The sequence below is a fragment of the Psammomys obesus genome, unplaced genomic scaffold, assembly GCF_907164565.1.
Source record: "Psammomys obesus unplaced genomic scaffold, mPsaObe1.curated_primary_1811, whole genome shotgun sequence".
Taxonomy (NCBI): Eukaryota; Metazoa; Chordata; class Mammalia; order Rodentia; family Muridae; genus Psammomys; species Psammomys obesus.
This window is the reverse complement of record NW_026585587.1, coordinates 1,775,422-1,791,301: the sequence shown is the minus strand read 5'-3', so window position 1 is coordinate 1,791,301 and position 15,880 is coordinate 1,775,422. Positions and strand designations below refer to the sequence as shown.

The 15,880-nt window shown below is 41.6% G+C and overlaps 1 protein-coding gene across 1 annotated transcript in view; it reads left to right on the top strand.

Annotated features, from left to right (window-relative positions):
• Pld5 (phospholipase D family member 5) overlaps positions 1-15,880 on the top strand; it is a 330,905-nt gene that overhangs the window by 207,894 nt on the left and 107,131 nt on the right. The window contains exon 4 of the mRNA XM_055609753.1: positions 11,999-12,110. Coding sequence (XP_055465728.1) covers positions 11,999-12,110 — 112 coding nt within the window. The remainder of the gene's footprint in view (positions 1-11,998; positions 12,111-15,880) is intronic.

The following is a 15,880-nucleotide window of genomic DNA, read 5'->3' as shown; positions in this document are numbered from 1 at the left end:
GATGTTTCGCCATGCCCAGCTTCATCTTTGCACCAAATGACCCACTGAGCTGTCTCCAAGCTCCAGGAATGCTGTTTTGATTCACACTCTAAAAACCCATTCTGTACTCCCTGCTTCTCTCTGGGGTCGTTAGCCTTTGTGCCTGTTTCCTTCTGTGCCCAGCTGAGGGCGAGTGGTGCCCATAGTTCCATGGCAGCCATACCTTACAACTAACAAAAACGCTTGGTCAGAAAAAGACATTTTATTTCTTTCTGCCAGGATAATGACTTTAGCTAATTCAGTATTAAAATTTACAGGGCATTTTGATTGCTAATTTATGAGATTAAAATGATAGGATTTTATGAAACAAAAATTTGGGGGAAAGCCAGGAAATGTGGCTGCTGGAGGTTTATCAGGAGAGCTACCTAACCCTTGTGGGAGAGTACCCATTTATTCTGACTTCACTGTGAGGCACCGAATGAAATAATCAATGAGCTGAAACAATGGGATGTTGAAGAGATGCATTTATGTGAAATCAATTAGATGCTGGCCTCCCAGAGAGCTCCCAGTTGGAGTGATTGCCAACGGATGACACATACATTGAAATTGTTTGATTTTGGAATTTCTGCATTGTTTTTAAATTACCCAGGATTTGGTGAAGTTAATGAGGAGTAAGAGAGCGCAATGATCCAGAAGGTCATTTGCAAAGTGCAGTTCGGATCCTCTCTCACATGTTAAGTGCTTAGCAGATTTCAGAGAGCCTGTAGGATCTGCCTACTTGGCAGCTGTGTGACCTCAACCAGGACCCAGGACTGTCTGCGGTTCCTTTTCCTCAGCATCAAAGCCAGGGCAGCAGCAGATACTGTGGATTAAGTTAAAGCCCATGTGTATGCTTATTCCTACCATATATATCATCATATATATTCATCTGTCTGTGCAAACACCACAATTCCCATTCCAGTCAGTTTAATACTGTTGCTCACTGTGATGGAAAGTGGGGGATTACCTGTAAATGCACTGAAATTTTTTCAACAGTGAGAGCCTAGGTAGGAAAGGATTAGATAAACTATCATAATGTGGGCGAATTCTGACCTTTATTTTATTTATTTGTTATGAATTTTTATACATGTGCAGAGAGACAGAGAGAGAGAGAGGAGAGAGAGATTGCAGACACAGTCTTTCTCTCACCCATCTGCTCATTAGGCTTTGATGAACTCACTCATTGAAGAGCATCTTCCCTATTCCTACTGTTCAAGAGTCAGGGTCCACGTCAGCTTTGGTAAAGATATGTAACATGAGCCTCCGACAACATCCCAAAAGCCCATTGGTGAGGGTTCCGCAGACCATTCTGTTGGTTCATCAGTCACTACCTGGTACAGTGTCTATCTGGTAATAATACCTTTTGACATATTAGATCTTGGAAAAGCGCCATTTTGTTAGAGAATACTCACCAACCCCAGTCTATATTTGCTGAGATTAAAATCAAAACAAGCCAACTTGGCACATGCCTATAATCCCAGTGTGCAGGAAGATGGAGGACTTGAGGACCTTCCATGCTACACGGCACAGGTAGGGTGTGCCCTGATGTCCTGACTCACTCAGCTCCACCAGTGGTGGACTCCTGTCTGCAGGGTCTACCCAGCAGCCCAGTCATTCCTTTCTTGCAGTAGCACTGTCTCAGCTTACTCTTGCTATGGCTTAGCCAACGGCCAAGGGTCTTCACTTCCTCTAACTTGTAAAGCTCTTCCTTTTTCCTTGCCATGCTTGTTTCATAAACACCCTACCCTTTGTTCGTAGGTGATGACAACATTTTGTGTTGTTAATTACTTCTCATATTGGCCCATAATGCCCTCATCTAGTGGCATCATCTGTGGGTCTGTGGACACCAGTATCCCTAGTTCCCTGTCTCCATCTCCTCCATTCTCCATCATCAGTGACTCTCCAAATCCCTCTCCCTTCTATGTCTGTCCCTACTGCCCTCAGAGGCCTCCATCCCTTCTTCAAGTCTTGCAGCTTGAAGACTTGTGATGTCTGTTCACTCCTCACATCCATGGTCAGAATCCAATTTGTAATTTGTAATAAAGAACCTGTTTGTATTCTCAACTTCCGTGAGGTTGCCTTTTTTTAGGTTCCACTCCTGAGGGAGATCATCAGTGTCCTTATTTCTGTGCCTGAACACAGTGCCCTTCAGGTCTCCCTACGTCAACAAGGTGACAGAGTCTCAACCACTGAGGACCATTAGAAAGAGGTGGAACCTTTGAGACATGGGGGCCTTGTCCTTAGGTCACTGACAGTGTGCCCCCAGGTCTTAAAGAGGATTGTGGGATACTGATTTTTTCCTTCACATATGCATACATGTGTGAAGTAATTATCAGCTCAGAGCAATTAGCATATCCATTTTTCTGTCATTTTCTGATGGCAAATATATCCAAATTCTTCTAGCTATAGTGAGGTATATAAAGCACTAGTGTTAATTATATTCACCCTGTGAGACCCAGAACAGTAACACTCATTCCTCTCGCCAAACAACGGGATCGTACCTATTCATCTCACTGGTCTCCTTGCCCCTACTTCACCAACCCTATTCTCCCTCCAGTCTCTGGTAACCACTGTTTGTATTCTCAACTTCCATGAGATTGGCTTTTTTTTTTAGGTTCCACTTATGTGGGAGACCCTCAGTGTCCTTATTTCTGTGTCTGAACACATGCCCTTCAGGTCTACCTATGTTGACATGATAAAAGAGTCTCAACCACTGAGGACCATTAGAAAGAGGTGGAACCTTTGAGGTATGGGGGCCTTGACCTTAGGTCACCGGCAGTCTGCCCCCGGCTATTAAAGAAGTTCATATAGTGAGTAGCTTCTTAAGAGGTTCTCATTCTGAGGTGCTGGCTTACCAGGAGCCCAAAGTTATGGAGCCATTGTTCACAGAAGCTCCAAAAGTAAAAGCCACATAAATAAGTAAATCTGTGTTTGCTGTATATTCTATTATAATATAAAAAATGACTAATATAACCACAGTGTTTTCACTGTGGTATATGCTAGTGACTGCAAAGAACCCATGGGAAACCTTCAGCACACCACTGCTATAGGGTTTGACATTTGATATACTCAGTGGTTTAATATCTGTGGCCACATTGAACAAATGTCATAACTCTCATGATTCTCATGTTTTCCTCATCTATAAAACATATATGATAATGTCTGCCTCATATTGCTTTGTGGATTTGATTTAATACTTATGAAACAATGAAACAGAGCTCAAAAAGACACTACTTCTGTTTTTCACATGCAGGACCTTAAATTTAGTAGACACCCAACTCTGAGTCATTGTATAACAGGAATGACATTTGGTTGCCCACAAAGACTTTACCCTCCGTGAGAATCGGCCAAGATCCTGTCCAGAATATGTGCTTAAATCATCCTTGAGGCTTAGGTGAAGAAAAGAGGACAAATGTCCTTTGTCCTCCATAGATCCTCCATCCCCACTCCTGACATGGCAGGTTATAACCATGTCTGCCCAGAATAACCTGGGGGCTTTGAAAATGGACGGGTTTTCTCCTCCTCCACCACCCCCAGAGTGCTTTACATTATGACATTTGGAACGAGGCCAAGTTTAAAAATGACTAGAGGAGTCCACTGGGCAGCCTGTTTGAGAATTGCTGACGGAAAATGTGCCAGTCTAGTAAACATAGTTTGATTTTCGTGTTTAAAGACAGCCCCAGGTTGATCCTTTCCCCACCTGGCTTGTCAGCCTGATTTTTGCTCACTTCAGTTCAATCCCATGTATTACAATTGTTCTCTCGGTGACTGGATAGCAGCTTATGTTTGATTAGCCCGTGGATTCCTGGACTCTGGAGTCTGGGTGGTATTTATCCCTGTGTCTTTGTTGTCTAGCATATGGCCAGGACGAACAGGGAGCTATGGGTCGATGCCAAATCATAAATGACTCCTGAGAACTACCTGTCATCTCCAGACTGAACACGGTTTCAGCAGATCCTGGTGCGTGTCAGCATATGGCAGCACAGCCTAGGAGGAAGGGTGTCCTTTGTCAAAATAGCACCTTTCCCCAGCTCCACAACAGCCACAGTCAGCAAATGCTTACTTGCGTCAGCATTCTCCCATTTAAAAAATATAACAACAAACCATTTTGAACATGCCTCCGTTGAGCAGAACGTTGAAGGAGGAACTGGGCTATTTGCTGGAAATTCAAAAATCAAAAATGCAGTGGTAGAAACTTGAAATACATCAGGGGAGACTCCACCCCCCCCAAAAAAAATCCACCTCTGAATACCCAGGAAGGTGGGGGATACAACCACACAAGGAATGTGAGAGGATGCACCCATTCCTCTGCCCTTTGCAGCTCAGCAGTTCTGAGACCCTCGTGAATTCTGTCCTCCTCCGGTCTATTCTTTCTTGACACTTTGTGCTGCTTTTCTACGCATCTCTCTCCCCATCTGTTGATAAATTATGACTATGCTCTTGCCTGCATCCCAAGAAAGATCATTATTTTGACACAAATGCATAAATAAAGTTCTTGGCAGGTCTTTAACCTGTGTAATCTCTCCCAGAGCCATTAATGAAGGTGTCAATAAATCATGTCTACAAAAGCATTCCTCCTAATTCTCTGAATCAAGTGAAGACAACGCTTGTTTTGTCTGAGCCTCTGGGCTTTGTTTGTTTGTTTTCTCTTTTTTCCTTCTATACATTTTCTGTCTTTCAGAAACTCTTCTTTCAGTGCTTTCTCTCTCACACAGCAAATTATAAACAGGCCAATCATCTCTCTGTGGCTACTAAAAAGTTTTGGACAGTTGATATTTTATGTATAATTTATACACACAAATGCATGCACAAACACACAAACACACACACAGAGAGAGATTCATTACATAGGAGAGAGCTAGCTGCTCCTCTGGCACCAAGACTCACCCTGCATGGGTTCCCTGGAGAAATTTTAATTCTTTGGGGTCTATTATTTCAGGGTTCCTATGCACCTGCTCCTGTTTTAAATAATGTATCTCTTCTATTAAGAATCTTTATTTAGCAAATTTATTAAATATTAATGCAGAAAATATTATGTCCCACTCATTCGTTTTCCTGCTGTCTTCTTTTACAGTATTCAGGGATCTTGTTTGGTTGGTTGGTAGGTTAGCTGGTTGGGTGTTTTAAATATTTGGTTAGTGTTTTTCCTTAAAGCTGTCCCTCATACAGTGTATACCAGCAGGACTGTGGCTAAGTCTCTACATAGCTGCAAATGCTTCTCTGTCTCACACTTGCATGTAAAGTTCTTGTGTGGATACTGATTGTTGGCTGCGATCTGTCCACTGAGTAGACCTCAGTGCTGTGGCTGGCTGATTCCTTGCCAGTTGCAGATGAGTTCCATTCTGAGCCACTGAGGCGTGTGAGAATTTCAGTCCTTAGTGTCAAGCTGTTTTGCAGAAGGATCCAGGTATTTCTCTACCACCAAGTGTGCCTCTGCCTTCAGGTGTGTTTTCAGCTTTCTTAAATCTATGTCTTTCCTAAAATGGACAGATTTTTTTCAAAATTTTCAGACTTATTTTACCTGCTTCTTTATTTTTCTTCCAATGCATTCCTCTGCCTACCAGATTATCCTCCTTTAGTTTGTGTGTACATGTGTGTACATTCATACTTATGTGTGGATGTACATGTGTTCATGTGCATGTGTATATGCGTGCACATAGATGCTTTGAAGTACTTCTAACACTTGGTTCTTGAGCTGCTCGCTTGAACCTGAACCATGGCTGAAGTGTCTTTTGCTTCCTCATCTGATTTAGTGCTGTGCTCCTACTTTCTATCCCAAACACATCTCTCCCTCTTGGGTAACTCACACTGCAGTCTGGTTCCGGCTTCTGTATCGTCATTGGGCACCTGCTGTGTTTGTGTCAGCCAGCTTTCCGTCCCTCCGGCGAATACCTAAGACAGTCAGTTTATAAAGACCAGCATTTTATTTTGACTCACAATGTCGTACTCTCTTCACCAAGATCTAAAGACCTCTCGATAGACCTCCACAGCCTCATGTTGCCCTTTACTCCCAATAATGCCAACCAGGAGGCCTAGACAGTAACACGTGAAACTGGGAGGGGGGAACGACACTTAACATTCGATACACGGCATGCTCAAATATCCACACCCTTTTTGTTGGATCCACTTAAATGCACAGACACTTCTATCAGAATGTTGTTGGCTTTTTCCTTTCATGTGGAGAAAGGTAAAGACTGCAAGGATTTACTGGTTGGGGTACGCAGAGAAGAGGTTCCCACCAATTCTTTTTCTCAGCCTCAGGCCTGGGGCTGCTGCCTCAGTGCCTTGCCTTGCCCCTTGGAGAACAAGCATCTCTGAGTCAAGTGGGGTGAAAGACATCCTTCAGGTGCCTTTGCTCCTCAGACTCTAACTCTGCTGCTCTAGGGATGGTTTTTCTGACAAATGCTTTTTAAAACGTCAACCTTTCACCTGACCTACAACCAGGTTAATAATGTGCTTTGAGATTATTTTTAACTGTGTACTCGTTCTGCTTACATATTCTGTAGGCAACCCGTTCAGAGTTAACTGGTGTCTGAGAATAACATTGTAGTCAGTCCTACGCTACCGTGGACTTCCACTGTAATTCATTCCTACAAGCGCAGCTGAACACACAGCCTAGGTTGTATCATGTCGCTTACTTTTCCCTTGTGACCCATTCATGCCCCTGACTCAGAGCAATGTATTCATATGTAAGTGAGATGTGGCGAGCAGGACCAAAACTACTTGCTGGAAGTAACCAGGCATTGAAAGCAATGCCTCCTCCACACAGCACGTGTTAGAAGCGTGACAGATGGGTACAGGGTGATAAGACCTGAGTGTGGCTTTGTGTGCTGTACTGAGCCAGACAGAAACCTCCCCTCCCCCATGAGACTCCTGAAAAAGGAGGACTGAGACAAAAGCTCCTTATTCCTTTTGTCACCACATTTCCTGTGCTGTTCATTATATAAAGAGGATGGCTTTCATTCAGGACTGCTGTCACTTCAGGTTTTCTTAGAGCAGGCTCTCTTTGATTAGAACAGACCACAACGCTGTCGAATAAATCAGACCCACCCAAGGGCAAACCCCACCAGGGGGAAGTCTTTCTTCTTTTATGCTGCATCACCACATGCTCGTCGCTGGTTGCCCTGATTACCTGTACTGCTTGGCTTGTGAGATTCCAATAAACCCTAGCTCAGGAAAAGGGAGCCAGTGACCTGGGAGTAAACGCTTTCCAAACAAAATGGCGCTGTAGGCAGAGCTACAGTGAGAACAGCCAGAGGTCTGAGGCCTAACTTGCTACTGGCAAGCTCAGTGTCATCAGCCTCATACTCTTGTTTGTTTATTTTTTGTTGCTTCTTCTTTGTGGGGCAGATATCTTATAGACACTAAGAGACCACAGATGTCAGCCCCAACTACTATACCCAACAAAATTTGTAATTACCATAGGCAGAAAAAAGTATTCCATGAAAAAATAAATTTAAACAGTACTTAACCACAAATCCAGCCCTACAGAAGATACTAGAAATAAAAAGCCAATCCAAGGAAGCTAACTACACCCAGGAAAACATTAGAACTAAAAAACACCACATCAGCAAAAACAAAAGAAGGGAAGCACACACACACACACACACACCACCACCACCACCACCACCACCACCACCAATGACATCAAAATAACAAGAATTAACAACCACTGGTCATTAATATCTCTCAACATCAATGGCCTCAACTCCCCAATAAAAAGGTGCAGGCTAACAGAATAAATGTGAACACAGGATCAATCATTCTGCTGCATACAAGAAACACACTTCAGCAAGCTAGACAGTACGTTAGAGTAAAGGGTTAGAAAAAGGTTTTCCAAGCAAACAGACCCAACAAGAAAACTGGACTAGCCATTCTAGTATCTAATAAAATAAACTTACAACCAAAACTAATCAAAAGAGATGAGGAAGGACACTTCATACTCATGAAAGGAAAAATTCATCAAGATGATGTCTCAATTCAGGACATATATGCCTCAAATACAAGGGCACCAACATCCATAAAAGAAGTATTACTAAAGCTTAAATCACAAAACAAACTCCACACATTAGTAGTGGGAGACTTCAACACACCTCTCTCAACAATGGACAGATCGAGACAGAAACTAAACAGAGAAATAATGAAACTAACAGATGTCATGAATCAAACAGACCTAACAAATATCTATAGCATATTTCACCCAAATACAAAAGAGTATACCTTCTTCTCAGCACCTCACAGGACCTTCTCCAAAACTAACCGTATATTAGTCTCAAAGCAAGCCTCAACAGATACAAGAAGATTGAAATAACTCCTTGTATTTTATGAAACCACCACATTAAAGCTGGAACTCAACAACAACAGAAACTGATTAACACAAAGAAACTGAATAACTCCCTACTCAATGACCACTGGTCAGGAAAGAAATAAGAAAGAAATTAAAACTCTCTAGAATTCAATGAAATTGAAGGCACAACATACCCAAACTTATGAGTCACAATGAAAGCAGTGCTAAGGGGAAAGTCCATAACACAAGTGCCTTCATAAAGAATTGGAGAGTTCTCTTATTAACAGTTTAAAAGCATACCTAAAAGCTCTAGAACAAAATGAAGCAAACATACCCAAGAGGAGTAGACAGCAGAAAATAAATTCAGGGCTGACAAAGCCCTGAGACAAAGAGAAACAAGGAGAATGACACAAAGAATCAATGAAACCAAGAGCTGAATCTTTGAGAAAATCTAGAAGATAGACAAACCCATAGCCAAACTAACTAAAAGGCACATAGACTGTATCCAAATTAACAAAATCAGAAATGAAAGGGAGACTTAACAACAGACCCTGAGGAACTCCAAAGAATCATTAGGTCTTACTTCAAAAGCCTGTATTCCACAAAATTGGAAAACATAAAGGAAATGGACAATTTTCTCAAAAGATTTCACTTACCAAAACTAAATCAAGATCAGTTAAATAGTTTAAACAGTCCCATAACCCTTAAGGAAAAAGAAATAGTCATCAAAAATAGTAGAGCGCAACAGTAATAAAAACTGCATGGTACTTGCATAGAAACAGACTGGTGAATCAATGGAATTGAATCAAAGACCTGGAAATAAACCCAGACATCTACGGGCATCTGATTTTTGACAAAGAAGCCAAAACCATACAGTGGAAAAAGGATAGCATCTTCAACAAATGGTGCTGGTCTAACTGGATGTCTACATGTAGAAAATGCAAATAGATCCATATTTGTTGCAAATATGGATTTACTTAAAGTCTAAGTAAATCAAAGACCTCAACATAAAACCAGATACACTAAATCTATTAGAAGAAAAACTGGGGAAGAGCCTTGAACTCTTTGGCACAGGAGATAACTTCCTGAACAGAAAACCAACAGCTGAGCCTTTAAGATCAACAATTAATACATGGGACTTTTCAAAAGCTTCTGTTTACAAAAGCTTTAGTAACAGAAGCTTTAGCAAAGGACACTGTCAATAGAACAAAAGGATAGTCTACAGACTGGGAAAAGATATTCACCAACCCTACATCCAATAGAGGGCTAATATAAAGAACTCAAGAAATTAAACACCATCTAACTAAATAATCCAATTTAAAAATGGGGCACAGAGCTAAAGTCTCCATGTGGGTTTCCCAGTAAGAGGAGCAGTTGCTATCTCTGACATGGACTCTCTTGCCTACTCCTTGATCACTTCCCCTTGGTGAGGTGGCCTTGCCAAGCCACAGAGGAAGAGGATGCAGGCAGTCCTGATGAAACTTGATAAGCTAGGGTCAGTTGGGAGGGAAGGAGGGCTCCCCCTTTCTGCTTTCTGAGGACTAGGGAAGGGGACATTGCGGGGGGGAGGAGGGACAGAAGGTGGGACCAGGATGAGATGAGGGAGAGGGCTACGATCAGAATATAAAGTGAATAAATTAAAAAATTAGATTTTTAAAAATTAAAGACAGAATGAAGACAATATAGGTGACAACTCCTATTTTCTTTGTGCTAAATATATTTTGCTAACTAAAATTTAAAAAAAAAAAAAAAGAACTTAAGAAAAAATACTGGTCCACTATAAGATATTGCCGAAACATGAAGTTGGGTTTTGTGTGAAAGGGTAAAGTGCAACCTGCTTGTGTGAATACATGCTGACCTAGTACAGAGAACACGAGGCCCTCAGTAGTCTGTGGCAGGCACAGCACGGGGCCAAAGCTGACAAGGAAGAGCTGCTGATGTGGATCAGAAAGTGTCATAAGCCTCCCAATGAAGACTTGCCCTCTTATTCTATACAAAGCCTCTCGTTACCTGTGCCTTCATGTAACATTCACACACCAAGGGGAACGGAGAGAAGACTCGGTGTTTAAGAGCATGTGCTGTTGTTCCAGAAGACTCATGTTCTTCCCAGCACTCATGTTCAGTTCCCAGCACACGTCCTGCAGCTCACAGCTGACTATAACTTCAGCTCCAGGACATCTGGTATCTCGTTCTGGCCTCCACCGACCCCAGTATCCATGGAGTGCATACACAAGTAAACACACTAAAGGAAAATAGAACTGTAAGGGAAAAAATAAGCCTTGCATACCAAGAGCAGCAAACAGCAGCCAGGGGTGGCCCTCCCCTACTTTCTTTTCTATTTAAGGTTTCGTTAAAAGGTGTTTGCATCTGTCAGCTACACATCTGTCCCTCTCCCCTCCTAACACACACACACTGTCTGTTAGGAGTGAAGATGCCCCCAGACTCTGGGGCACTGAGAACTTTGAGGGTCTGGGGTAAGCGCCACACTGGGCAACTTCACCTCCACTAAAAGGCTGAATGGCAGAGGGTGTCCTCCAGTTCCCAGGGGATATAGAATTTAAGCTGCTGGCCAGCTCCAAGCTAGCGCTCACAGGGCTGACTGTGCCAGACACCCTTTTCTGCTGTCAGCTGTCACAGCAGCTCCTTGGAGTGTTAAGACTTTTTAATCTTTGATCTTTTTCCTCCATAAGGAGGTTTTTCAGGAATCACTGCTTGGATTCTCATTTGCATGCTCGTTTGCATGCTCATTTAAATCCCCATTTGCATCTCATTTGCCTCATCAACTCCTCCCAATCACCAAATCCTTTATAAATAATCATTACCAACCACAGATTTTTTTTGAGATAAGATAGATTAATGGTGCACTTGGGGCCCATTAAGACCTAAACCTTCTTATCTGGCTGGCTCTTTTGAAAGTGTTTGCATTTGAGGTCTATAGGTACCAACATGAAAGTCAGTAACAATAGACCAGTTCCTTTTTAAGACAAGAAGTGTCTATCCAAACACAGAGGAAAAAGCAAATTCTGTAATATTGTAGTCTCATCCCTTGAAATAAGATCCTACCTGGACACTCAGTCTTCCCGAAGTAAATCTCATAAAGGTTATATGCTTGTAAGACTCTTACCAGCAAAGCCTGAATTTTACATTCTTATTTATTTTTATATAGAACCTTTGTTCTGTTCAGTGAAGTGGGTTTTAAACAAGATGAAGTAAATCATAAGTGTTCACAGTAGTTTCAATGATCTCTGATGGCATTAGAGAAACCTTTCGAGGTACAGATAGTCTCTATTTACAAAAGGAGAAGCCAGAAACCAGTGAGCTTGAAAATCATGGTTTGTAAATCAGAAAACCAGTTGCTCTTTCTGCATCAAATGCAACTACTGACTTTTTAAACGGTCTCGTTATGTGCAGACACCTACAGCTTTAAAAGCAAAGGAAGTCAATTTTGTATTGTGTTATCAAAATTATTATTGCACATTGGTAGGTTGTATGGCACTCGAAAAGACAGGATCCATCTACATTCATGTTTCTATTCTAGTCATGAAACTCAGAATTTCACACATCTGTGAATATCTATCATTAAAGCACTTGCTTTTTATAAACCGAATACATAAAGTTTAAAAAGTTTACTTCAACCCAAAATGGCAAACACTTAGGTTTCTCTCTTTCTTTGTCTCTCAATATTTTTCCCAGGGACAACGTCTCTTTGAGAAATTGCTCCAACTGACATCGCAAAATATCGAAATCAAGCTGGTGAGCGATGTGACTGCTGATTCAAAGGTATTAGAAGCCTTGAAGTTAAAGGGTAAGGCCATGGTTGATGCTACTTTACCATGGACATTCTGTAACGTTAACCTGAATTTCATATAAAAGTGTCTTTTTTTCATCAGCACATTCTACTTCATATGTTTCTTAGGTCTCTTTTGAAAGAAAGAGGAAAGAAAGAAAGAAAGAAAGAAAGAGGAAAGAAAGAAAAAGAAAGAGAAAGAAGTTAGCCAATTAAAGATTCTAAGTGAGAGAACTAGTTAACCAATGCTACTGGGATTTGTAAAGTAGCATTTTGTATATTAGTTTATGATAAATAATCTACTATCCATAAAATGATATTTAATGAAGACATCAGTCTTTTCTGCATACGTCAATAGTTTAATCTAAAGAAAAGAACTACTTCAATGGAATCAAATGCTAGGTTTCCATTTCTCCCTTGCCAGTCTGGTAGAAATCTTTGTGTTATGTAATCTTCACTGCGATTGGGTCTGGGGACCTTTGAAGCACTGTGATTCTGACTTCAGGATAATTCCACAAAAAAACATGACTCACTCAGCCGCTCTTCCCTGTCCCAACCTCAGCCACACTGAGCTTCATTCTGGAACAGTTATCTTTTCCTATAATCTTTTTAGCTAGACTCTCAATTCCACATATTTTTTTAAAAAAAAATCATTTACTCGGCATTTCCTATGCAAACTGTTAATCTGTAGAAAAGATTGACACGTGAAATCAGGGAAAATGTCCAAGCTGCAGGAAGAAAACCAGGCGATGCCCTCTGCAAGTCTTCATGTTTTACCTGCAGCAGCAGGTCTCAGGTGTTTGCTGTATGAACACAGTGTGCATGTTTGCTAGTCATTGTCCCCACATCGTTACATGATAGTAGTTTCTAAAACTAAGACAGAGTGCCACAAGTAAGTGAGCCCAAGTGTCATAAAACAAATTGAAATGGGGAAACGAAAGACCTAAAGTTGGATATACACATTAACTTTGTATGGTCTGCCTTACATTGCTGTAACAAAATACCCAAGATAATTTATTTAAGGGAGAAGTTTTCCTTTGGCAGATTGTTTTGTAGTTGAGTCTGTTGTCTTTTGTCCCTGTTGAACTGGGCTTTGGGTAAATAGTTCAGAGTAGGAGCACATGGCAAGGAAGGTTGTTCCAGCAGGAGGCAGCCACAAGTGTATCAGAGAAACTGGAAGGGACCAAGATGTCATTCTCCCCTTCAAGGCCTTGATTTCACTGATGAAGCTGCCTTCCTCTAGGCTTTTAGGCCACCTAAAGTCTCCACCACCTTCCCATACAGTGCTGCAGGCTGAAAGCCAAGCCTTCCTGCCCTGGGGCTTTGTCACAAAACCTATCAACACGCTACTATGGCCAATCTTACCATTGTGTTTCATTCTGTTTTGGTATTTTGAGACAGAATACAGCCCTGGCTGTTCTAGGCCTCACTACCTAGACCCAGGCTGGCCCAAAATTTTAATAATTCTCCTGCCTCCTGTCCCCAGACTGCTGAGATTCCAGACATGAGCTATCACACCTAGAGTTTTGTGGGGCTTTTTTCTGTGTATAGGAAAGTTTACATATGTACAAGATATTCCTGGATCTAAATTTTTTTTTCAATTAGCCTTTTTTTTTTCCAACTAGTAATACATTTAAAAAATAGACAATGCCAATTCAGATACAGTCATCATGGCTCAGAAATGTATAATTGCTTTTCTTATTTGTGAAATAACAAGTTGAATCCCTATCATCCCAGTGTTTGCTATCTAACACACACTCTATAGGAAGGGATTCCCTTTGGTTAACTGGGGGGTAGGGCTGTATTTGTAGTTTGCAGGAAGCCCATCTCAATAAGTCTGCTTGCATCTCCTTAGATGGGGGAAGAGGGGACCAGAGAGTTACCGATTCTTCCTAGCTGTAGCCCTTGTTAACCCTGTAAACTCAATCAAGAGTTAAGACGAGGAGCCATTAGGGGAGCATATGGTCCTAGACCTTGCTGAATGAGAATCAACAAAGGTATTAACAAAAACCTGGTTTCCTTTCTGCTGAGAACTGAGTTCTGAACTCCATGATGGTCATTGTGTCTCATAGAAAAGGAATGGTCTGAATTTTCAGGTCGATGTAGGTCCTGCTCATTAGCAGGAGTTATTATCTATCTCAGTAAGAAAATAAACAATTTGCTTTTACACTGGTGAAGCAATAGTACCTGTGTACCTAGAGTTAGGCACACCTGGCTTTTAGCGGGTGCTATATGAACATGTAGTCTCAGGACAGGATATAAAAACCTTTAACAACCAAGTGCTACCAATGTCTATTATCACTCCTCAGTAGACACCTTAGAAAGTTTTTACAATATCATTAAAAATTTGTCTTTGAGTATCTTGCTTGAGAAAGAACTTTAAACTTTTTTTTTAGGAAGAAATTACTCTTTCAGTAAAGTTTTTAGAAGTTTTGTCCAAAAATATACAGATCCAAAAAAAAAAAAAGTACAATACTAGCCATAAAAAGTTGTAGTTGTTTTTCTTGTGGCATCCCTGTCCCCTCTGGTTCTTTCCATCATCCCTCCTGCCTCCAATTCTTCCACAGGACTCCCTGGGCTCCGCCTAATGCTTGGCTGTGAGTCTCATCATCTAATTCAGTCAGCTGCTGGGTGGGGCCTCTCAGAAGACAGTTATGTTAGGCTCTTGCCTGGAAACATATCAGAGTATCTTTAATGGTGTCAGCGGCTCTCTCCCATGGGGTGGGACCCAGGTTGGGCCAGGCATTGGTTGGACATTACCTCAGTCTTCATCTTTATCTCTGTACATTTTTGTAGGCAGGGTAAATTTTAGGTTGAGGGTTTTGTAGGTAAATTGGTATTTATATCAGTCAAGTAACCTATACCCATGCGGGCTTGCGGAGATGGAAGCACTAACTAAGGAGCATGCATGGACAGGACCTGGACCCCCTACACATGTGTAGCTGATGGGCATTTTAACCTTCCTGTGGGTCCTCTAGTGAGTCGAGCAGACGCTGTTTATGGCATGGACTCTGTTGCCTGCTTTCAAGCACTTCTCCTAGTGGGGATGCCTTGCCTGTTCTCAGTGGATCAGGATGAGCTCAGTCCTCATGTGACTTGATGTGCTGAGGTGTTTTGGGGTTTGGGGATCCCCTTTTCTAAGGAGAAGAAGGGGGATGGGAGGAAGAAGGTGGGGGGAGGGAAATGGTTGAGAGGAAGGAGAAACTATGATTGGATTAAAGTGAATATATAAATTAAAAAAAATCAGTTGCAAGGGTGTTACTAAATAAAGAAGAGATTTAATATGCTGTGAAATACAGGAGAATGAGGCTTGCCAATAAGAGGTGGAGAAAAAGAGACAGACAGACAGATGATAGATACATGGGTGGGTGGATGGATGATGTGTGTGTGGGTGGATGAATGGATGATGATACACAGACAATAGCTTAGTCCGCTTATGCTACTCCAATAAAATAACAGAACTGAGAAATTTTAAAAGAACAGAAATGGGGTCTGAAACTTGAGCCCCAAGGCACTCACAATGGTGTGTGGCAAGGGCCTCTTCTCCATATCTAAGATAGAGCTTTGTGCTGGTATCCCCCTGATGTGCCATCACATGAAACAAGATAAAGTGGTAGACATGACACAGCAATTTCTCAAAGGCCTCACTTCTTATTACCACCACAAGAGGACAAATGTCTGTATGTGGACCTGAAGGAAGTTTACATCATAGCCAATAGAAGAATAGATGGGTGGGTAGATAGATAGATAGATAGATAGATAGATAGATAGATAGATAGATAGATAGA